This window comes from Halichoerus grypus, chromosome 4 (assembly GCF_964656455.1).
Source record: "Halichoerus grypus chromosome 4, mHalGry1.hap1.1, whole genome shotgun sequence".
Lineage (NCBI taxonomy): Eukaryota > Metazoa > Chordata > Mammalia > Carnivora > Phocidae > Halichoerus > Halichoerus grypus.
In genome coordinates, this window is record NC_135715.1 from 177752029 (window position 1) to 177776200 (window position 24172).

At 41.3% G+C, this 24172-nt stretch overlaps 1 protein-coding gene across 3 annotated transcripts in view; it reads right to left on the reverse strand.

Moving 5' to 3' along the window:
- Positions 1-8202: 8202 nt before the first annotated feature.
- Positions 8203-24172, reverse strand: part of EPHA4 (EPH receptor A4) — a 144321-nt gene continuing 128351 nt past the window's right edge. For 2 of the 3 annotated variants that reach the window (XM_036098676.2, XM_078071352.1), the window contains exons 16-19: positions 21337-21530; positions 17885-18040; positions 16590-17531; positions 8203-12306 (exon numbers count right to left, since the gene is read on the reverse strand). In XM_036098676.2, coding sequence (XP_035954569.1) covers positions 17417-17531; positions 17885-18040; positions 21337-21530 — 465 coding nt within the window. In that variant the 3' untranslated portion in view covers positions 8203-12306; positions 16590-17416. Of the gene's footprint in view, positions 12307-16589; positions 17532-17855; positions 18041-21336; positions 21531-24172 lie in introns of all 3 variants that reach the window. The other variant, XM_036098677.2, reaches the window with a different exon arrangement.

Sequence of the window (24172 nt, forward strand, 5' to 3'; positions counted from 1 at the left end):
TAGGAACCAAGAAATATAAAGCATACGTTGAATTTTAGAGCTGAAAGATAGTAGAGATTAGGGAGTTCGAGTCCTGGTTTTAGAACAGGAAATCATGAGTGACATATTCCCACTCACAAAGCTCTTTGTAGCAGAGTTCAGGCTAGATCTAATATCTTCTAAACTGTACAGTATTATTTTCCAATGACATCAAGCAGAGAGTACCTATTACGCTAAGTAGATTTCCTATCACATTGGTGTATAGCTGGGGGAAAATCAATTTCAGGTCATCGACCAGAGAGTTAAAAGTCTTGCTTAAGATGTGAAATGTTACTGCTTCTCATGAAAATACAAATTTCCCCTATATCCCACTCCTCCATCAAAACATTTGGACAGATAACAATAATAACGGGCAACTTACACCAAAAGGACTGCTGAAACGAAGGAAAAGCAATACTTTCACAGGTCTGCTTTGTGGAAATGCTACAGGAAGTTAACCAATGAACCACATTCCTCTCCATCTCCACTTCATCCTTCAAGAAGCCTGATGGCATTGTGGGAAGAGCATCGTCTTCGGAGGCAGATGGATCTAATCTCTTTCCAGTCAAGTCCTGGCAAATAGCCTTCTCAAAGGTTTCTGAGTGCTTCCCAGCATTCCTGCCTCCCATATAGTCTGGAGCAAATCTGTCTGGTTCCCCTTGGTTCTTCTCCTGTGCCACTGACAATCCTCATGATAGCATGCCTCTTCTGGGTAGCTATTTTTCATTACAAGCCCTTCCTCCCTTCTCTCTGGTCTTACTGTGAGCTTACTGCTTAACCCGATTGCCCACATCACAGTTGGGAATGGATTAGGGAAGATGTGGTTTACCCCAATTTAATTGAAGTTTAAGGTTACAGGGAATAGCTCAAAACTGCTAACATCCCACATACCCAGGTTCCTCACTAGATCTCCTTATTCGGTCAACACCCTGCCTATCTCTAGCCTGCTTCTTTGTGCAGGGACCCAATAATTCTCACCACTGGAAATACTCCAAACACTCCCATGGCTCAACTTTACTTCGCCATCTGAGGCCCTACAGAAGAAAATATCCTCTCTACTAGTCCAAGGGCAAGATTCTGTTCAGCCCTAGAGCTTCCTCCTTTCAGGATGATTGACAATGATTAACTTTCCATCCAGGGCAAAATTGCCACCTGTTGCATGTGACCTGATGTCATGGCTCAGACATGACATTCACAAGAGTCAATAGGATATTTTCCAAAGTCTGGCATATTCGATCTTAACACCACATATAGGGCAAGAGTTACTCAGTCCAAGTTGCTAAGACCAACCCAGTCTTGTTTTGTTTTTTTCTCTCTACCCGAAGTATGTCTTCTAAATTAAAATATGAAAAGATGACAATTTTTACATCGTTCCTGTCATGGTCTGGTCTCACATTCTGATTTCCTATGAGCAAGTTTCAATGATGTACACACGCACACACAGGATCTAATAAAAGGGGAAAGAATGGGAGGGATCCGAAGACAAATCATAATCAACCCTAAAAACAAGAACCTTCTTCGGGCGCCTGGGTGGCTCAGATGGTTAAGCGTCTGCCTTCGGCTCAGGTCATGATCCCAGTGTCCTGGGATCGAGTCCCGCATCGGGCTCCCTGCTCCTTGGGAGCCTGCTTCTCCCTCTGCCTCTCTCTCTCTCTCTGTCTCTCATGAATAAATAAATAAAATCTTAAAAAAAAAAAAAAACAAAAACAAGAACCTTCTTAGAAACTTGTAAGTGATAGGGTTTCACCTTGAAAAAAAATGTTTTTGCCTCCAATGTCCATGGGGATATATAGTAATATTTGTGGCCGTCGTTAGTCATAATTGGATTCGCAGGATGCAAAACTAGTTTGAAATATCCAAACAAAGTAAATGGAAGTCAGATTCTAAATCTTAGGTGATAGCTCTTAGGAAAAAATAAAGCAAAATATGGTTAAGTTTGTAGGACATGAAGGTAAAGAGTTACCATTTCTTAACTATTACCATGCACCTGGCTACTTACCAATTATTTACTTTCACACAGCAACCTTAAATGTTAGACCCCATTCCCATTTTATATATGAGGAAAGCATGCAATTTGCCTAAGAAGACCCAGGCAGTGAATGGCAGGACTAGAACTCATATCCCATCTATTTGATAAAAAAGCCAAGGATCTTTCTATCCCTCAACACACTTATCCACTTGCCTGATACCTGGGCAGACAACACATGGTGATAATGATGGTGATACTAAAGATGAGAAAAATGAAGAAGGGAGAAGTCAAGGAGTTTTGATGGCTTTATGATGATTCACATATTTAGTATAAGGTTATGTACTAAGGGTAATGACAGAGTATTTCTTCTTTCCTTGAATTTCAAGCAGTAAAAACAAATCATGAGGATTTACTTATTCACCCATTCAAGTAATTCAGCCAGCATTGGTTGGGAACCTATAATATGGCAGCCATGTCTCTATCCGTGAAGATGTAGACAAGAAAAATGAAAGATTCCTAAGATTTCTAAGATGCTGTTGATCTTAGAGTCTAGTGGAGGAATCGACAAGAAAATCGATAAGTACTCCACATTGCTAAAAGCACTCCAGATGAGGTAGGCACAGGGTGATATGAGAAGGGACTTAGTGACTCAGACTAAGAGGATAAAGAAGAACTCCATGAGGCACTGACTCAGGATCCTGAAAAACAAGTAGGCATTAAGTGCAAAGCTAGGAAATGTTTACCACAGAGCTCTGGGGGGAGGGGGAAAAGGGGAAAGAGAAAGGAGAAAAAAAAAAAGCAGCAGCCCTGACTTGTAGTGTTTGCATACGTCCATGGTGTAAATACTCCCAACTGTGGCCAATTGCCAGCTCCCAACATGATGTTAACCAGCTCACAAGCGTCCTACAACTTTAACATTCAGCTCTCGAGAGCTGGTTGGTACAAACAGGCTCCAGTACACCCGTGGGTCTGGCTCTGGTTTCTTCAAGATTCTCTTCATCTATGTGTATCACCTCCACCCTGAGGCTAACTTTTCTCATGATCCCAAAATGGCTGCCAGAGCAAATGGCGCCTTTTGTTCATGTGGGGGATGGGGTAGAGTTCAAGAAAGATTGCTTCCTACACTATGGTAAAGAAGTCTCAGGTTACACTCTATTGGACCTCCTTTGAAGCAGTAATTGGTTCAGAGGTTTGGATCCACTAGTATAACTCCAGACGGGGATGGGTCAGTCCCACCCAAGTGACATAAAGAGAGAACATGGATCCTCTACTGAAATCTGTTAGGTACTATTAGGAAGAGCACCAAGGGGGAGTGAATGCTGTGCGAGCTACCAGCAAAAGCCCAAGATACAGCCTGGGAGCTTATACCTTACTGAGAGGATGATGCAGAGATCCTGGGGAGGCAAATCATTGGAAAATTAGTCTTTTAACATCAGATGCCAATCCTTATTTAACCAGCTAGCTCTGCTTTTACTATCATGGCAGATTACATCAGGGAAAAATGTGTATTATGTCAGCTCAACTTTTAACTTCATATATTTTATAAACAGTTGGGACCTAACTTATAAAGAGGCAATTTACAAGGATCTTCTCGTTTTGCAAATGAGAATTTGTTTTGATTCTCTAAGTTTCTGGTCATTTTGAGGAGAGAAAAAAAGATGAACTCAATTAAGACCTTAACTGAATGGTAAATGAGGTGGTGATGCTATTATGTCATCCACAAGATAATGCATAAGCAAGAACAACCTACAGGGCAATTAGCCCCCTGAGAGATTCTAATATTTCAATAAGTCACAGAAATAAATTCTGGGCAATTTAAAGACTAAGAACTCTATTAATTGTAATGTTCTCTTGCCCATAATAAAAAATTGTTATGCATGCATGTCTTTTTGCCTTTGCCTATCAAGTCTTTCTTGAACTTCCTTGCAACTTTTCAGCCCTGCGCATTTGCCTCTGGCTGATTTTAAATTATGCTAATTGGAAGAGGGAAAAATGCTGGTAATGGAATAAAATGGAATGCCATTTCTTATAGCATCTGGTGCAATCTGAGCCATTTAAAAGTGCATCTTATGGAATAGAGCTCTGAATAAGCAATGCCAGTCTGATTACAAACAACATGGGTCTCATTAGAATCCATCAATCTGATTGCTAGGTAGTGATACACTGCAGATTACTAGGCCATAATTGCCTCTTACATATTATGTGTATAATATATAGTTTCTCTGGTGTATGTTTAAGCCACTTTCTCTCATGGCTATCTTTTCCAGCTCTACACAAAGCAATGTCTATGTTCTACTAAGTTGATTTTAACTGGGTCCTTAAGTCCTAATTCTATTTTCTTCTAAGTATTCATCAAGTTTTCTACAACACTGCTGTAAACAAAGAATTATGTTCAGGGCAATTGCCAGAAACAAGATACGTCGGGGGTCTATTACCCATTCAACTGGGAACAGTCAAAGGCTCAAGGCACTTCCTCCGAAGGGAAGGGTAAAATGACGGAGGCTGAAGCCGACCATATAGCTACGAGTCTTAATTAGGTTGTTGATTTAAGTGTGTCGTGCATTTTTGCATTGTCAAAATCTATTTGGTTCTTTACGAGGACTAGAAGAATTTAGACATCTTAGCCCTGGTCATGACTTTGGCTCACATGGTTCAGTTCGTGAATTAAAACCTGCTATATGGGCTCTGAAATCAGGACTTGGTATTCATACTTCCGAGTAGCATAATCTTTCCCACCCATGCTTCCCATTTCACATGCTCTATCCCCAAACAGTACTGCAGCCACTAGGCCATGCTGGAGAAAAGGCAAATCTCCATGCCCCCACAAAGCTAGGTAAGTACTTCGAATATGCGTGCGGTTGTGAAGGTGGAATGTCTTGTGGGCGGTGGATCAGGATACTTGAGCTAAACGTTGTACAATAGCTGTTTGCCTATCTCCTTCGGTTTCCTCATATGAAACCCTAAAGGGTAGACTGAGAGCTTTCGTTCCATGGAGATGTGAACAAGGTTTCATTTTCAAACGTCTTTGGAAAAATGGTAGGTTAAATTGGCAAAACTAGTTTCTTTACTGCAGGACTTCTCAGAGCATTTAATATACTAATGCACTTTATGACTCTCCAAAAGGGGGTCATAGAACACATCAGGGTTTTCTCATCTTATTTGGCTGTAGAACCCTTCTTGCCCCAACCTACCATCTGCTGAATAATATTCATTAACATCTGATCAATCTAATGTTTTATCAAAATACTTACGTGTTTTCTCTTGCGTTACATTTGGACAGTTGTCACTCATTCACATGGCCTAACTGGCTCCTGTGGACATCCGCGTTTGTAGCTCTTGCTTTCCAGTTCGGACCCGCTAGCTTAACTCCAGATGGGGATGGGTCAGTCCCACTCATATGAACTGATTACACTGAATTCTTACAGGACCCTGACAAAGCAGGGAATTCTTACCTTCACTTTAAGAAAGGTGAGTAAACTTTGTTTCAGGGTGGTTAAGTGATTTGCCCAAGGTCACATAGATAGTGAGTAGCCAAGGCAGGCTTCACATGAATTCTGTGTCCTTTTTTATTACATGATCCTCAGACTCCATTTCAGTGAATTTTTCTTCTGTCCTTGGATCCATCCTTTGTTTCTATTTGGTTAATGACTAGCCTCTCTGTCTCAGGCTGTCATCAAGTGAAGAATGGCACGTGAGAAGTTCCATCCGTGACTTTTATGCTTAGAATACAAACGTGATGATTAAAGAAAATCACTACTTCCTCCCCCGCTCCACATCAGATGGTAGTATTTTAGTGATAATAGATTACACTCTGCTTTTAAGTGAAAAGTAGACTTTGGAAATTAATTCTTACAAAACGCAGCATGTAAGGTAAACATTGTATTTAAGTTGTAGTTTCTCTCACTAGAACTCACCAGAAACAATAGCATGACTCACTGATCAAAAATGAGCCACCTGGCAACAGAAGAGGCAAGCAGTGCTTAAGAAAGAATGTCCTGGCATATATACCCACTACCAATGGCGTGTAGCATCGATATCAAACTGGAACGTACCCACCTGGCAAAATGTTTCATCAGATTGAGTTTATCACACGCACGGTATGGCAGGGTGCTGTAGAAGTTATAAGCAAATTGTTGGAGTCCAACTACTTGTGTTTAAATCCCAGATTCCAACCCTTTTCAGCAAGGTGGCCTTGAACTAATTGTCTAAGCAATCTGTACTTTAGTGTTTTCATCCATAAAATGAACATATGAGGACTTCTGTCACAGACACAGGCTGTTGCATTTAAATAAACAGAGCTTAATACATGGCTGGCATGTAGTTAAGTGTTCAAAAATGCTAAAGGGAATGAAAAACCCTGTAAGTCTGAGCTTTAGCTCCAGTTCTTAAGATGCTTCAGACAGAACAAGACTTTAATTAAGGTCGTGCCCAGCTGATAGATGTCAAGGGGCTAAGGTGGTTTGGTTTTGCACATTCTAGTTGTATCTTTAGTCAGACGAAAAATACTGCTTTAAATCTCTTGCCTGGGATTAGGGCTTATTCTCTGCTCCCCACTCCCTTCTCTCATCCTAGGAATACTGAGTGGCTCAGGCCATTTAAACCTGAAAAGGCAGCACTTTTGTATATAAACAGAAGCTTGTGGCTAGAGAACGCATAGAGATCTGGGATGCAGGAAAGAAAATGTTATCTCTGAAGCATCTGGATAGACAAGGATGAGGATGCAAATATCATAGCAAGTCCGAACACTGCTCATGCTTCTCTGCCTCTCTGGGAAATAAGCATTAGACACATTTGTGGGAGCAGATCAAACGAAGCTTAGAGATGCATTTGACTTTGACAGGAAGCTTTCTCTGACCTCCCCTTGGTGCACGGTGCTCCTTTGTACTTGTGGTAGAGACTGGCTAGCTGCTCAACAGATTTAATTCATCTTCCCCTGCACCTTCCCGCCTCCAAACAGTAGCTTAGGCCCATATGATAGGTTCTGGCCAATAAGATAAGGGAGGGAGAATACAAGCCCTTTCCAGGCCTGGCCATAAAGCTTTCAACAGTCACCCACATTCTCTGGTATGGTGTAGAAGCCGCCGTTGAGGGGCGCCTTGGTGGCTCAGTCGTTAAGCATCTGCCTTCAGCTTGGGTCATGATCCCAGGGTCCTGGGATCGAGCCCCGCATCGGGCTCCCTGCTCAGTGGGAAGCTTGCTTTTCCCTCTCCCACTCCCCCTGCTTGTGTTCCCTCTCTTGCTGTGTCTCTCTCTGTCAAATAAATAAATAAATAAATCTTAAAAAAAAAAAAAGAAGCCACCGTTGAAGATGACAGCCTCACGGGAGGGAAGGAGCTTGGATCCAGCTCACTGCTTGCAAAGCTGCCAGAAAGATCCTCTGGATCTCCATCAGGCCATGATGTTTGCTAGAAACAACACTTAAGTGGGTCAAACACTGAAAATGTGGGGCCTTTTATCACAGAAGCTAGCCTTCATTACTCAAAATAATACAAAAGCCTCCTATTATGCTACACTGAAATCAATCTCAAAATTATTGTTACGATTACGTGGGGCAATTTTGATACGCGCTCTGCCAGCTCATTCTTGAAAATGTAGGGGAAACTACTTCGCTGGTAGAAGTGATGGTGAGTTTCCTGTGAACCTGACTGGTTAATGGGGTGCCCGGATTACACATTATTTCTGGGCGTGTCTGTGAGGGTGTTTCTGGATGAGATCAGCATTTGAATTGGTAGGTTCAGTAGAATGCTCTCCCCAGTGTGGGTGGGCATTATCCAGTATGTTGAGGGCCCGAATAGAATGGTGGAGAAAGGCGGAATTCCCCTTTGGTTTCCTGCTTAGCTGAGCTAGAACGTCTCATCTTCTGCCTACGGACTGGGGCTCACGCCAGTGGCTCAGCTGGTGCTTAGGCCATTGGACTTGAACTGAGCTATACCACCGCCGTTCCAGGGTCCCCAGCTTGCAGATCATGGGACTTCTCAGCTTTCCTAAAGGCATGAGAAAATTCCTCATAAAAAGTCCATATCTATATGTATATAGCTCCATCTATTTATAAATATAGATATATCTCTACTACAGTTGACTTTCTATCTTGCTAAACAAGTGGGACAGAAAACGCTAAGCCTCGTCTGGCTCAAATCATAAATATGTTATCAGCTACTCTACCTATTAATTAATATAGCTGATTCTAGAGAGGTACTTAAGAAATAAACACAAAATAACCAGACGTAACCCAGATTCTTTTTATTTAAAGGTCTCTGTTTTAAAATATCTCTGGTAACACTAGACAGCATGCTCTCATTCTCTGAAGCCAGCTCCTTGTAAGGGCTTTAGTTAATACATAAGTCTTGAGACTGATTTTCAATTAACAGGGGCTCAGTCAATTGACAGTTTGTTTAATGAAATGGTATAATGATGGGAGCATTCATCCTTAAAACTATGGCTCTTATTAGTTTTGTATTCCACATTCATTTATAATTTGATGAAATTTAAGAACTTTCTCCCCATCAAAACACACATATACATATAAGCATTAACATTTACACCATGTTTTGGGGATAATCTTGGACCCCTTGGAGCCCCAATGCACTCTCAAGGATCCAACAATCCAGGATTAAAAGCCTGTGGTAAGAATGGGTAGCTAGTCACTAGCAAAGATGTTAGAGAGGGTATAGAACTGGGGATGTTGAAGAAGACAGGTTATATCAATAAAAATGCTCCTGAGAATACTGTAGTCCCCTCTTATCCACAGGAGATACATTCTAAGACCCCCAGTGGACACCCCAAACCACAGATAATACCAAACTCGGTATATAGTATTTTTTTTCCAATGTGTACCTACTGATGAGAAAGTTTAATTTATAATAGGCACAGTAAGATGTTAACCATAAATAATAGTAAAATAGAATGATATAACAATATACCATAATAAAAGTTATGTGGATATGGTCTCTCACTCTCTCAAAATATCTTATTGTACTGTATTTACGCTTCTTGTGATGACACTGAGATGATAAAATACCTAGGTGATGAAGTAGGGTGAATGATATAGGCACTGTCACATAACGTTAGGTTACAAGTGACCTCCTGATGCTAAACTAGAAGATGGGTCATCTGCTTCCAGACCATGGTTGACCGTGGGTAACTGAGACTGTAGATAAGGGAGAGGAAACCACTCTCCTTACCATTTGCTGAGTTCTGGCTAGATGTTAGACCCTGTGCTAAAGTTCGAATATATTTAGTCTTTATAAAAGTTTGTGGGGGGCTCAGTCAGTTAAGCGTCTGACTCTTGATTTCAGCTCAGGTCAGAACCTCAGGGTTGTGAGATGGAGCCCCGTCGGGCTCCGGGCTCAGCGTGGAGTCTGCTGGAGATTCTCTCTCTCTCTCTCTCCCTCTGCCCCTCCCCACTGCTCACATGTGCTCTCTCTCAAATCAATCAATCAATCTTTAAAAAAAGTCTGTGGTATTATAATTGCCATTGTACAAACAAGGAAATGGGCACAGGGAAGTTAGGAAACTCGCCCTAAATTGCATTATCAATAGTAAGTGGGGGGCCCTACATTCCAACCAAAGATCACAGTCTTAATTACACTGGGATACTTACAGGATCTCATAAAACCTAAGTCTGATTTGCTAATGTATTGTTCTTAAGGGCAAGGGCTGTTTAGAAGTCAATGCTTTTTATCCTCTCACTAAGCACACTCAATTAGAACTGAAGATTTTTATGTTCTAACCAAATGACAATCAAGAATTAATTGATTTAGGAACAGCAGGCATACAGAAAAATTATTTAAAAGAGACAACTGGATTCCAGGTCTGTATACGGCAACTACTTTATTATTTTCAAATGCAAACTCTTTGCATTTAGTTTGCTATTTTACAATTTTACAAACTAGGTATAAAAGACCATAAATAAATGACATAAGTTATGTGTACCTAAAGTTCATGAAGGGAAGAAAAATACCTTGACAAAATAAAACAAAATAGAAAATCTATGTCTAACTCAAAGAGATCGCTCAATTTTCGGAACATGTAGGAACCAAGCAATGTTCTGTTAATTTCCTTTTCGATATGAACTAAATTATAATATGCCTTATACATTCTAATTTTAACCACAGTCCTTGCATATTCCAACATACTTGGAGTGATACAAAAAATAAACGCACTCTTCAGTGTGTATCAATGCTTGATGTTATTTGGAGAATGCTAAATAAGTGAAAATATTGCTTCTAGAACTTTCCTTTATTGGTCAGAATTTGAGGGTCTTCAGACAAATATTGAGGCTATAAGTGTGTATGGATTAATACACATATCCTTCACAGATTGAATACAAGAGTTCTCAAAACACACACACCAGCAGTGTAGTGAGCACAACCTGTCTTGAAAATAACTTTTTCAACACACCAGAAAATTTCATCCATGACTGTTAAAAATAATTTGGGGCCAGCAGACACATGGTGAAGCTACTTGATTTGGTGCAGGGGAACAGCTTAATGCTGCCTAATGGAAGATCTGAGCAAGATCGAGCATCTGAACTCACTAGGCCAGCACTTGCTAATGGGGCTAGATACAGTCCCTGAAGTGGGCCTCCTGCCCTGACCTCTGGGGAAAGATGACCAGCTCAGAGATTCAACCTCATTTCTTTATACATATTTTTCAGGCATCAATGCATAGGCACATCCCTTTAAAAATATATTAAAGTCCCCAAAAAGGGGTGAATTAACTTTGTCACTCTGGCATAGCTATGAGAATACAATGCCACACACCCTGTCAGAATGTAATAAATATTTATTGATGATTTTCTCTACTTATTCAACAACATAGGGTTCAGAATCTTTTTTTTTTTTTCCCATTTTTTCCCTGATTTGATGGTATAGCTTATGCAAATGGCCACAGTTTCTGCAACCATAGCTTAGAATAAGCAAGGCAGCCACTCAGATTATGAAAAATGGCAGTATGTTGGCTGGAGTTTGGTATACGTATCCTGTCAGAACTGAATCTTCACACACCGGACCTCAGATCCTAGAAGGCTAAGGGCCATCGGAGTTAGCTGCATATTGATAACTGGAGAACTCTTCCTGTAAATGGGGAACCTGAAATCACTTGAGGACATTTAATCCCGACTATGCTAACCTCAAGAGTCACTGGCATGTATTTTTCTGTGACATTGAGAGACAAAGTATTAATCCAGGACACATCATCTCAAAGCTGACACACGCGTCTACGTTCATCTCCGGAAGTATATGAATTGCATATATTTTGTTCGCATTCAACGAGTCCATTTATGCAGGAAAACAAAGGCTACTTCTGTTCCATTTGGGGTTACCAGACAAATTCCATCCCCTTCTCTCTCTCTCTCCATCAAGAAACCGGCGATTCAGATGAGTAGTTCAATCGGAATTAGTGCTTTAGATGATGGGTTGTCACCTGAATGGATTTATACTCTCAAATTACCACACCGCTGAGGTGGAATTGCCTCCATCCAAAGCTGTAGACTTACGTATTAAGGTTAGTGTGGCAGCTACAAAACACACTCCTAGATACAGGACATTGACCATTTCCGGGCTGTCTTTCTAAGGGGACGGGCGCGGTCTTCCAGGCCCACCACCTCATGTGGCTCTTCATCTCCGAACTGGCGAGAAACCAGAACTCTCCGGGTGTCTCATTCCACAACATTCACAGGCAGTTCTAAGCATGAGGTTCTACACTCACACGCACATACACCCGCGGACGCACACACTCACACCTATGTACACACATCAAAAGAGATAGTCAGCTCATAGTTAGTCTAGGAAAAAAAATATATTTATATCACGGCAATGGCACAGCCTGGGTAAAATGTTACTTCAGCAATGCATATCATAGGCAGCTCACGGGAACTGGCTTTGTTTTGTGTGGTGGCACCTAACCTGGTGTCCATGGTACAACCTGTGGCCTTGGGTCACTCGCTGCCACACCAAGGCAGCAGCGACGTGCAGGAGCGAGATATGGAAAAACATATAAATAAAACCACAAGGAGTTTAGGAACAAGGGCTCTGCAGAGCTGGTGCTGCGAGACAGTACATTCCTCAATGCAACGGGAGACCCTGTGCTGAACCTTGCACGGTTGCGGTTTCTTTCACTGGGAAAGGAGATTCGGACGTCATCCAGGTATTCTTCTCGGGTATGGGTGGTGTTTCATCAGTGTCTTTGCTCCAGAACTGGTATAGCAGAAGCAGAAGAAACGCCTTTCGAAGGGACTAAGGAGGGTGTGTTCTGTTTTCTTCTCTGGGCTTTGTAATCAACAGGAAGGGCTGTGAGGCTAAGATAGCAGAGTCTACTCCCTGTAGAGAAAAGAACAAGAGTTTAGACAAAACAGCAGCTAATAGTTGCCAGCCAGTTGTCAGCCAATATTGCAAGAAAGAAGAGAAGCACGTAGAAGTTGGTAGGGCTCAGAAAGTAGTAGTTCAGGAGGGAGAGTGTTGAGTTCTTGCTTTCCTCCTCGGAAAAATGACTACTAGAGTAGCAACAAGAAAAAATGTCTATTAACAGCTTAATTATAACAACTCGAGGAAGGTACCAGTCCTACCCCTATCATACGGATGAGGTCATTGAATCATAGCAAAGCTGAGCTACCTGCTCAGGGTCACGTCCTACATTGTGAAAGAGCAAAGCTGGGATTAGAACCCACACAGTCTGAGTCTACAGCCATGCCTTAACCACTGTGTGAACAGTCTCTCTGTGGAAACGAAAATTCTGACTTGGAAGATTTGTGCAAGAGCAGAAAGGCTTAGAGTTGGTAAAAGGATGTGAAAGGCAAATTGTACTACCGGAAAAGCCCCAGCCACCAGCACTCAGCCTTTCCAGAAAGGGAAATTATGTATCTTGGGAACAAATCTGGAAACACCACAATCCACCAATATTCAACGCTATGACTGAAAAAATGCAAACCAAGAGATAAAAAGCACTGAATGTTTTTTCCTAAAAAGTAACTTCTAATGAAGGAGAGTATCTAGTAAAGGATTCATACACGCTGCATGTAACAGGCACAGAGAGGGAGCCTTGGGGCTATGGCACAGGGTGACGTTGGCGTGCCAGCAAGAAAGGTTTGGGGGGCTTGAGCCCACCAAGAACTGATCAGTCTCAACTGTCCAATCAGTCTAGAACAGAACAAGATCAGCACGACGCAATGGAATCATTGTGGCTCCTCATTGTCCTCTCAATAATCAACACGAACCAAAATAACCAATTTCTCTTCTTTCCTTTGTGACAACTGACCACCAAGATTGCTTTGGACACCATATCTCCCACCACAATGGCTATGATTGGCAGTGGATGACCTCAGGTGGAGAGCAAAGGATTAAGACCGGAATCTATTTTCACAGACAATTTTGCTTATTTTATTAAACCAATTATTTATTTGTTTTGTACATATGTGTGTTTATTGTGTATGAGCTATAAATCAAATTTAGTTTCTTAGAGGTAAATAACCATTATTTAGTCTTGTAGGAAATACTTTATTTAGAGAGAGAAATAGTTTTCTTATATTCAGATAGAGATGACTTCTTAAGCAATTTAAAATTCTAAATGTGGGTGAGGTTATAACTACCAAGCCCTTCAAGAAGCCATTTGTCAACATCATTCATTTTGACAATTATGAAGAAAATGAAAGGACCCGGATCTACTTTTCCAGCTTTGTCTTCTCTGCGGATTAGTAAGTCTATCAAATGTGCAGGGCTTGCACTAGGCAGGCATGAATTTACATGCAGGACAAGGAGAACATGAGTATGACCTCAAGACTGATGGAGTACAACCAACACCATATGGATATGCCCACTTTTTGAAGGTGATTTTGTTTTGCTGCTAGAAATTCCATTCTTAGAGGAGAAAAAGGAGTCCCCAAAATACATCTGTCCTGTCAGTTCACCAACACTCTTCAATAGTTCACAATAGGAAGTAGGCTATTTGGGGACTCAGTGTGTACATCGAACGGGTTGGACGTTTGAAGTGAGAAGTGTGGGAATGTGAAGGATTATATCTAGTTGATGCCAGAATACTCTATAAAGCAGAGAAAAAGAAACCTTTGCTCTTTTGAATTCAGACAACTCCTTATTTGTGGGGAACTGCTTGAACAAAGACCAAAGCCTGTGGTCTATGTGGCATCATGAGGGAAAGATGTGACTTTTGTTGTGACTAAATAAACAAAACATGGTTCCTTTGAGTCCATTATGAAGACATCAAAGTGTCTTACCATCCAGTTCTTTTCATTACAACGGGGTCTCGCTTGTGCATTTCACCCTTTTCCATTATAAAATAACAATGTCATGAGTTTCAAGGCTAAATGATAAAGGAGTATTGGATAGGTCTGCCACCTTTTGTAGAGATACATGTTTAAATCAAACCCTCACAAATCCACTCAAGGTGAAGCAGCTTCATCTGCATGGCTCCTATCACTGAACTTCACTTCACCCCACTCTGGCATGTTGCAATACAACATTTGGGTTCACGAGTGAAAGATGGATGAGTAACACTTGGAAAACACTGGAGGAAGAGTACACCTTCCTTCTGTGAAGTTCAGTGCGTTCTACATAAGAGCATTTCATATACACTTACAACAATGCCATGTGTTAGGAAAGGTGTTATTATTAAAGTATCATTATCTCTAATTTACAGGTGGAGGGACTGAGTTATAAAGAAACATGGAGTGAATTTCCCAGTGTCAACATCTCAGTAGGCTTTAGAATCCATAGCTGTCTAGATGGCAGAGCCTGGCTCCATGTCCTGGGAAACAATGGAACATTACTATTGTCCTCCTCTTTCTCTTCGAAAATGTGTAACATCACAGAAGCAGTAGACTTTCGCTTCGGCTGTTACCGGATATTATTTTAGGCACTTAGAAAGCCCTCTTTTGGCCTTCCCATTGGCCTGGACTCTACAGTGTGTTAAAATTAAGACCCAGAAGGCAACCTTTTAAATGTAGTAAGATTTCAAGCCTTGCCTGATTATCTTGCACATACAGAAAATATGCCCTGAGAAATAACACCATGACCACGGTATAGTGTCCAGCATTAACCTGGATATCTTACAATTGGATATCTTACAACTGACACTCTCTCTCTTTTGAAATGTTCTGCTTTGAGTATGTTCAGTGTGTAGAAAAATACCTCATCTTACATTGTTGTCTTGAAAGCAAAACTTCTAGTTATTCAACGTATGCAAGGAAACATTCTTTTGACTTCTAAGATAATGCCATCACGTTACCTTATTTGAATTGGTCCGTGGAGATTGAAAACAAAATACTCCATACCCTTCCAGAGGAAAAAAATATATATATAATTTTTTTTTTTTTTACAGCAAGCAAAAAACCACCTATATTTGTCACCTTTGAACATGAATATCTAGAACCCTTAGGGTTCAGCAAAAGTGGTGATAAAACAAAAATGGTTGGAGTCGTTTAAAAAAAAAACAAATTTCACATTCCTTCTGAACAGAAAAGCTTTTACAACCAATGTTGCAAAAAGGTTTTTACTAAACTGTCATGATTTGACCGCATCAAATTGAACACGCCTCGCTCTGTAAGAAATAGCTCTCAGCAGAAAACCAAGGGGTGGGCGGAAGGTCATTAAAATCAGCCAAGCTCGTGTTTCAAAGTGGTGAAAATGGAAGAGTTTAAGAAGTTAAAATTTGTCCAGTCAAAGAAGTTAGGCTGTTTCTAGGAATAAACAAAGCCATTTAATTCACGTTTCAAGAAGAAAATTCTGGGATTAAAATAGAAGCATCTAGGGCGCCTGGGTGGCTCAGTTGGTTAAGCGACTGCCTTCGGCTCAGGTCATGATCCTGGAGTCCCGGGATCGAGTCCCGCATCGGACTCCCTGCTCGGCAGGGAGTCTGCTTCTCCCTCTGACCCTCCCCCTCTCATGCTCTCTCTCTATCTCATTCTCTCTCAAATGAATAAATAAAATCTTAAAAATAAATAAATAAATAAAATAGAAGCATCTAGGTCTAGTGGTCTTGACGGATGAGAAGCAGGTTTTCCAGTAGGTCACATTTTGATAATGAGGATGTCAAGGTGAATTCTAAGTCTCACTCTTGACTTCTAGGTAAATCCTCCCCGGCTGACCCTGTTTGGTGCGGGGGTTCCTGGAGCAGGACAGAAAGTGAGAATAATGGACGGATCTTCCAGGACTTCTCAATTGTAGCAGTCTCCAGAGTAAGGCATGACCCAAGGTTAGAGGTGATTACCCGGTTCCCGACAGATACTCAGTAAATATTTGTGGCATGAATGGAGGGCACCAAAAGGCAAGAGGAATCGTGTGTGAGAGAAAGCAAAGCCAGCGAGGCCCTAGGTGCCACGTTCCCAAACCTGACTTCATATAGTTCCTAACTCACTTCTTCCTGGTAGAACAGCTGGGAAGCCATACTGGTTTCCACACTGGTCTCTTCTCCCATTGTTAAGAGAGGACTGAAATCTTACAAGAACCCCAAACTAAATGACAGACATGAAAGAATATTTATTGCTCGGTGTTTCAAATTAGATCAAGTTAAGAAAAAAGTTTACACTGGAGAAAGATTCATTGCTGGTTTTGCTTTTGTTTTTGTTTTTTTTGGGGGGGGGGGTTTGCCTTACCTTGTGGGCTTGGGTTTGCTTCTTTAAAGGAGGGAAGTGTGAAAGTTCCCTATTCAAGATTGTCACGGTCCGCTATCCATAAGGTAGTTACAATAAGTTTGTAGAGTCCCAAAATACGACTTTATATGGCACAGCCTCAGGCCCAAAGAAACAGACCTTGTTTGTCCAGTGAGGGGGAGGTGCTTGGGTTTTATTATTATTAATTATTATTATTATTATTTGAAATCTACTTTCCTTTTCTTTCCAGCCCCTTATGTCACCACCGTAAGCCACCAGGTGGCCTGAGCACTGAAGGAGCAACACTGATGAGCCACGTGGTTTTCACCTAGGTTGTTTCCCATGGTATGGACCAAGCCTTAAAAGCTACAACTGAGTCCTTCCAGAATGTTCCTGGGCGTGGTATCCATTCCAGTGAAAGCAGGACGACGGTCATTTACGCCACAAACGAAATACTGCAGTTGTAATTCCCAATGGAGAGAGGATCAAGGATGCCTCAGAGAAGCTCAGTGTGTGGCAGCAAGTGAGGCATCAAAACTCGGAGGCGGTGGTCTATTTATATACGTACATGTATTTTACAAACTGGTGATGGACGGAGTACTTCCGAGAAACAATTTGTTCCAGGTCTAATTGCAAACGCCGGCTGTCATTTCTGCGAAGCCCCACAGTTTAGGCGATCTGTACACCAAGGAACACTGCAGGTATTGGATTTTTTTTTTTTTCCTTAATTTCAGAGGGCGAAGACGAAGTAAAAAAAGTGCAGTTCTTCAATTAAAGTGCATGGATGAGGTAAACTAATTTCAAGAGTTTCGAGTTTAGTCAGTACTGGCTCAGACAGGAACCATTCTGCCGTGGATCTGTTGCATTTGGGTTCTCATGGCCTGGACACTGCTCAAAATCTTATTCTGGTGTGTGACAGCTGTGATGCCAATTCTTGCCAGGTCACTGTAGGTAGGCGGAGAAAAAAAGACGGAGAGAAAAAGTTACGAGGGCGCAGAATCTCGTTTCCGGGCTTCATGCAGACGCACATTTGAAAACAGCCACAATTCATACAGCACAACAAGGCAGGTGTATTAAAATGTGTAATTAAGCAATTTAACACAACAATGTAGGTGCTTTTGAGGCTCTGGAAAATTATACTCAATCAAAATGAAAGGCATTCCAGTTTGGTTTTTTGGGGGTTTTTTGTTTTTGTTTTTTTAAATGAGGAGGATGATAATGCAGCTCAAAGCAAACAAAAAAAAAAAATACTATTAAATCTAGATTTACCCTTTGGTGTTACATCGCTGAGTACTTACTCCTGGTTCATGTGCACTACAGCCTCTAGGGTGGTATAACCAGCAGCCGTGAAGTTATCCTTATACCGGTCCATTTTAATGGCCTGGAGCCAATCGCCCACTGATACCACGGCGGAGAATTCAGGGGAGCTTGGGTCCAACAAGGCAGTGTTAGGTCTGGTAAGGGAACGAGGAATTGGAGACAGACAAGTATTATCAGTTAGACGGCAAGACTCAGAAGTCAGATTGCCTAAGATAGGCACTGAAATGCCAAGGACAGGCTTTTTAGAGGGACTACCTATCATCAAATGGCATCAGGAGGTTTTTTTGCCCCTAATGTCACAAAGTTGCTAAAAGCGTGTATCCATCACTTTATCTGTTCGTAATTCCACTTCCTGCATTTGTTTTATGTGGATCTCTTCATACATTAACGATCGTACAGGTCTTTCAATACCCTCGCCTGGGGCAAAGATTGCGGGAGACCTTGTGGCTGAACCTGGCTCAGCCTTTGCAGGAAGAGTGCAGTCCCTGCTGGTACGGAGTATTACATACTTCAGGACAGCATCTATGGAAACCCTAGTGAAGTATGAGTAAGGAAAATTGTGAGCTTCCAACTTGCCAGATTCGATGAAGCAGAGAAAACAGCAAGAGTTCAAGTCCAGCATGCTCCCAGCCAGGTTTGCAAGCAGGCTCAGTGCATTCAAACAAACTTGGGACAGCAGGGAGTTAATGCCCTCTTTAATCAGCCCATGCCTGACCAGCACATGTGCCAAGACGGGAAGGAAGAATGGCCACTTTGATCACCGCTTGGACTGTGGAATGTGCTTCTCGAATTCCCTCTTAGATAATCATTCCAACGAATTCTAAGCACTTTTTATTAAGTTATTTATTAGTTTACTCATTTCTCAGGCCAGGTGTTTTATGTTAGGTCATCGTCAAGAGTGACAACAGTTGAAGGCATGATATTGATATACGATAAAACATCTATTTATGGAAGCCTTTATTAGGGGAATTATAGTCATCTCCAACATCAAACTACTTAATAATTATTGGGTAGACCTTCACAGGGTATTTTATACTGCTTTTACTTTAATCTCCTGTAGAGCGACACAGCTACTTGTTTAGTTAAATTTTCTTGAACTCCCATTTCCCTAGAAATTATAGAATGCAGTTGATCTTAACATTCTGACCTAATTTTCATCCTGAGACTGTGTTGCTTGAATATAAACACTAAATCAGAATATTATCATTACTGAATTTTTAGCCAAAAAAATTATTTTCCTATGAAAACAAAATTAAGTCAGTGTAATGCCTTGATTAATTTTCTACATAGCAGAATTAATTCAATTCCACTGTTTGTTTTTAAGTTTTACCTGTTACTTTAATTTGCATTACTTCTTTCTTATATAACTATTTTACCAAAGACATGTTTTATCAGTTTTGTGTCCAAATAGTAGCTTGCCTTTGTGACCTTTTGTGTACATTATTTCAATTCATTTTCTGAGTAAAATTCTGTAAATTTTTATAACAAGAATAATCAGGATTTAATTCTTCCCCCAATAACAAGTATCACCACAGAGGATTTTAGAGATTAGTATTAATGTTTATAAATAATATCTATCATTAGACAAAGACCAATAGTTTGCATTTCTAACTTTAAGCCAAGAGCATTAATAGGGCCACATGTAGGCTCTAGGTACCTGACAAGGTCAAAATGACCTGAGGATGAAAATATCCTCACTCAATATCAATTAACTCTAAGGGTCACTCTGAAGCTTGTTCTGGAAATCTCTGTGCTCTTTGTGGAACACCATGACATTTGCCCAATTTTGTGCTGAATCACATACAATGTTATACTACATCCCATTATCAGCAAGCAGTAATAAGCACCGAAACTACTGAAGTACCATCAGTGAGAAAAATTTAGAATTGAGAAGAGTATATCCAATAACTCAATTTGTTCTCAATTTGTTCTGCATAAATGGTACAAAGCACACATTATGCAATATGAGTAACTGAAGAGTTTCTACCAGCAGGAGAAGCACCAAGTACCAATGAACGGGCCTTAGGACGCTCAGACAGAATTCATGGGATCTGGAGCTGGAGATCCAAAAGCTGAAGGATGTTCACCTTGGAATAGAAGAGGCCTGTTACACCTCTCAGAGAACTGAAGAACAAAAAATAGCCCCAAAATGCCAGGAGATTTTTTTTTTTTTTTAAGTCACTTGGCTATCAAGTGGCAGAAATAAAATGTGAATTCAGCCCAGTGTCATTTCAGAAGAGCTTGATCATGAAGCTCTTGGGATTGTGGCTGGTGCTAAGGGATCTGAAAGCCTAAAAGAATAGAGGGTATCTCTGCTTTCTGATCCAGATTCTTTTCTTCATGCTTTATAATAATCAGTATATACGACAATCATTAGGCTAAGTCTTCAGAAGACTGGAGGAGATGCTCATAGCACTGACAAAGACTAGAAGGTCTTGGATATCGTGGGAAAAACGTTCTCCTATTTTTAACTCAGGGTCATGTGATGAATGAGAACCTTGGAGAAGTACAGATTTGGAGGTGAGTCAATGCCTCACTTCTTGCAGGCCTGAAGAAGCTGGTCATCTTATGCTGATCTTCTTAAATCATTTAATAGCAATGGTGGTCTATTCCCTTTCGGATGGAACAGGTATGTAGGGATACTGAAACTTACACTAGTGAGGCCCAGTCTCCAAGTAGAAAAGTTCCTATTGAATTACAGGACTTGCAATATCCTTACCTCCTTTCTGAACTGATAAATGCTTCTTCCTTTTGCTCTTTCCAGTGAAATAACTACCTCTTTCACAGGTGGTTCAATTCTATTCATTTTTTAAAACCCCTGTCAAAACATTCATCCGCATGCTTTGTAACCTGATCACTTTCTATTTTGGCCCTGTTTCCTTCTGCTCGTGAAAGACTCAAAAAAGAGAAACTTTAAGAACTAAAACCAAATGAATTTCTTGCTGTAAAGCCTATAAGCACCTATAATACTTTATAAGTCAACTTAACACTACAGTGCATGAAGAGCTGTCCTCGACTCCTTATTTTTTACTAACCCAGTGTTCCTTTCCCTTCCCCAAATATAGCTTCTAGTGACCATCATGTCTTCCCAAAGTCCATGTCATCTCTCTTCCTAAATGTTCAGGTCTAGCATCATCAAATAAGCACCTTTGCTCTTTCTTTGTTGTTGGTTTGTTTTTGTTGTTATTTTGGTTCTGTTTTTTTAAATTTGTTTTTCTTATGACTGTTCGAGGCCTGACAGGTGTTAGGCTCCTCAACATGGTGAGCAAAACCATCATACATACTCCATTAACTGAGAAAGAAGCCACCCCGGTTGCAGAGAGCTGTGCAGTGGCCTCTGACAAATAGGCAGGAATTCCAGGGAGCCAGCACTCGCCTGCCACCTCTAATGTATCCTTTCATACATCACTATTAAGCAAGCATGGCCGACCTGGAGCTCTCGGTCCCCGTCCTCTTCAAGCTGTTGGGGTTGCGGATGAGTTTGTCCAACATGTTGACAATCTGCCCGAATTTCGGCCTGTCACTCCGCTCCTTCTGCCAGCAGTCTAGCATCAGCTGATGGAGTGCAATGGGGCAGTCCATGGGAGGGGGTAGCCGATAGCCTTCCTCAATGGCTTTAATCACCTACCAAAGACAACAGAATGATACATAAGCTGCCAGGGAAGCTGTTGTTAGAGATCTACCCTCCTGACAGGCAAGTTCCCGGTACATTCAGTTGCCAGCAAGCTTGAGCATGAGAACAGCACCAATGTCTTCACAGAAGCCACTGCTGGAGCTGAGTATTGCCGGCAACAGGGCAGGGAAGCCAGCTGCTGATACGCGGTGTTTTCAGATGGCAGGCAATTGCCAATCTGAAATTCTAAAGGGAAGATTAATCAATGTTCCCAAGTGGTTAGAACATAATCATATCAACAACCTGGTGGTGGCCTGGCCCTAGGAGATCACATGGCAATGACCCTCCCCCTTCTCCTATCCAGCAGCAGCTAAACCCTCTTAGCAGAAGAGACTCTAACCTAGTGTTAAAGACCTTCCTTAAGAAGCATTAATAGTGGGGCGCCTGGGTGGCTCATATGGTTAAGCGACTGCCTTCGGCTCAGGTCATGATCCCAGGGTCCTGGGATCGAGCCCCGCATCAGGCTCCCTGCTCGGCGGGAAGCCTGCTTCTCCCTCTCCCACTCCCCCTGCTTGTGTTCTCTCTCTCGCTGTGTCTCTCTCTGTCAAATAAATAATAAAATCTTAAAAAAAAAAAAAAAAGCATTAATAGTTTCGTCCAAGATGGAAGTCCCTTTGTATCATTTTAAGCCTCTGTCCTCTTGCTCAGACAGCTCATGGGTCAAATACAGGAGCCCACCTTCCAGACCTCCCAATCCAGAAGACACTACCACTCTCTAAAATAGCACGCTCCTCAAACCCTCCAGATGCCCAACCATTTTTATTTTTGGAAGACCACAACACACCAATACACCAATCCTATATCTCATCCTTGGTCTCAGTTGGCTGTCAATTGACCCTGTTAAAAAGTATTAGTAAGGGGCGCCTTGGTGGCTCAGTCGTTAAGCATCTGCCTTCGGCTTAGGTCATAATCCCAGGGTCCTGGGATCAAGCCCCTTGTCGGACTCCCTGCTTGGCAGGGAGTCTGCTTCTCCCTCTCCCGCTCCCCCTGCTTGTGTTCCTGCTCTCGCTATCTCTCTCTCTGTCAAATAAATAAAATCTTAAAAAAAAAAATTAAAAAAAAAAAGTGTTAGTAAGTAGATTTGAAAAAAAGTGTTAGCAAAGAAAATTAAACAAACAAACAAATTTTTTTTAGGGCATTCACATTTTGAAGGGGATCCTTACACAATTAAGGAAAGAAGTTATAATGGTAGATGATAATTCTCTTATTGCCCAGAGTTCTCCCTGCTTAATAAGACATAAGCAGACCATTCAACAGTCTTTCTTCTCATTCTAATTTTTCTAATCTGTCTTCACAGGTATTATGATATTTTTTCTTATTGGCATCTTGCTAAGCCCCCCTTCTTCAGGGCGTGAATCCCAGTAATGTAATATCGTATGACTCACGCCAAATTTAAGGAGAGGAATTATTTCATAACTTCTTGGCTACTCATCAGCAGTATTTATGGGGCTCCTATGAAATTCTGGATGTGCTTTTGTTTGTTTGGAGATTTTTTTTTTTTTTTTAAAGATTTTATTTATTTATTAGAGAGAGACACAGCCAGAGAGGGAACACAAGCAGGGGGAGTGGGAGAGGGAGAAGCAGGCTTCCCGCCGAGCAGGGAGCCCGATGCGGGGCTCGATCCCAGGACTCTGGGATCATGACCTGAGCCGAAGGCAGACGCTTAACGACTGGGCCACCCAGGCGCCCCTTGTTTGGAGATTTTTTAAAAGTTTTGTTTTAAATCAGCTTTGCTTTTTTTTTTCTCCTCTACCAAAATGGTAACTGTCAGTGAAACAACCAGAGCTGTACCCATCTCAATGACCACATTGGGTTCACCCTGCCGGGGGGTTTATTTACTGTCCAACAATTGGTCTTCAACAGAAAACAGTTCATTTGGTTGGATCCAGTTTCTATGTATCAATATGACTATTGTCTTTTTAGCCAGCACACAGTTTAACCACCATCCTGTGACTTGTTAAGCCCTCTGATCCTTTTTCTCCCATGTATCTTTGCCAACATCCTGTTATATTAGTACTATTTACCACTCCTTCTAGTGTAGACGTCTATATGCTATCTTACTAAACATTATTCTATTTACTTCTAGCAATTACATTAAGTCAGTTTGATCTTCTGACTTTCTTTTATCTTTCCAGGTGCATGGTGTTGACTCTAGACTTGATGAAAACATTTTACATTGAATTGATGAGAATGAGAGCAATATTGGGCTAACACCAGGGTAACACAATTTGTTATAAACCCTCAGACTGCTTAGTACTCTTTCATTAGCTCCCTCTCCACTGCCAGCTTGGAAGATGGCTTGTGGGTTAACAAAGCATATTTTCTCAGTTTGCTGCTGAATGTTTTGGGGGGGAGGGGGCTGAAGAGCAAAACAAACAAAAAACTTGGTAAGTCTGCCATATTTTCAATAGCTATTTTGATTCTATTCACCATATGCCAAATGAATTCTGATGAAAGTAATTCCCCGGTTACATTTCCTATTGATCCCTGTTCTACACAGAACCCAACAGAGACAAATACATGTGAATGACTGATCAATATTATTTGGGGGAGAGAAATGGCTTCAGATGTTCTTCATGGATGCAGCCAGACA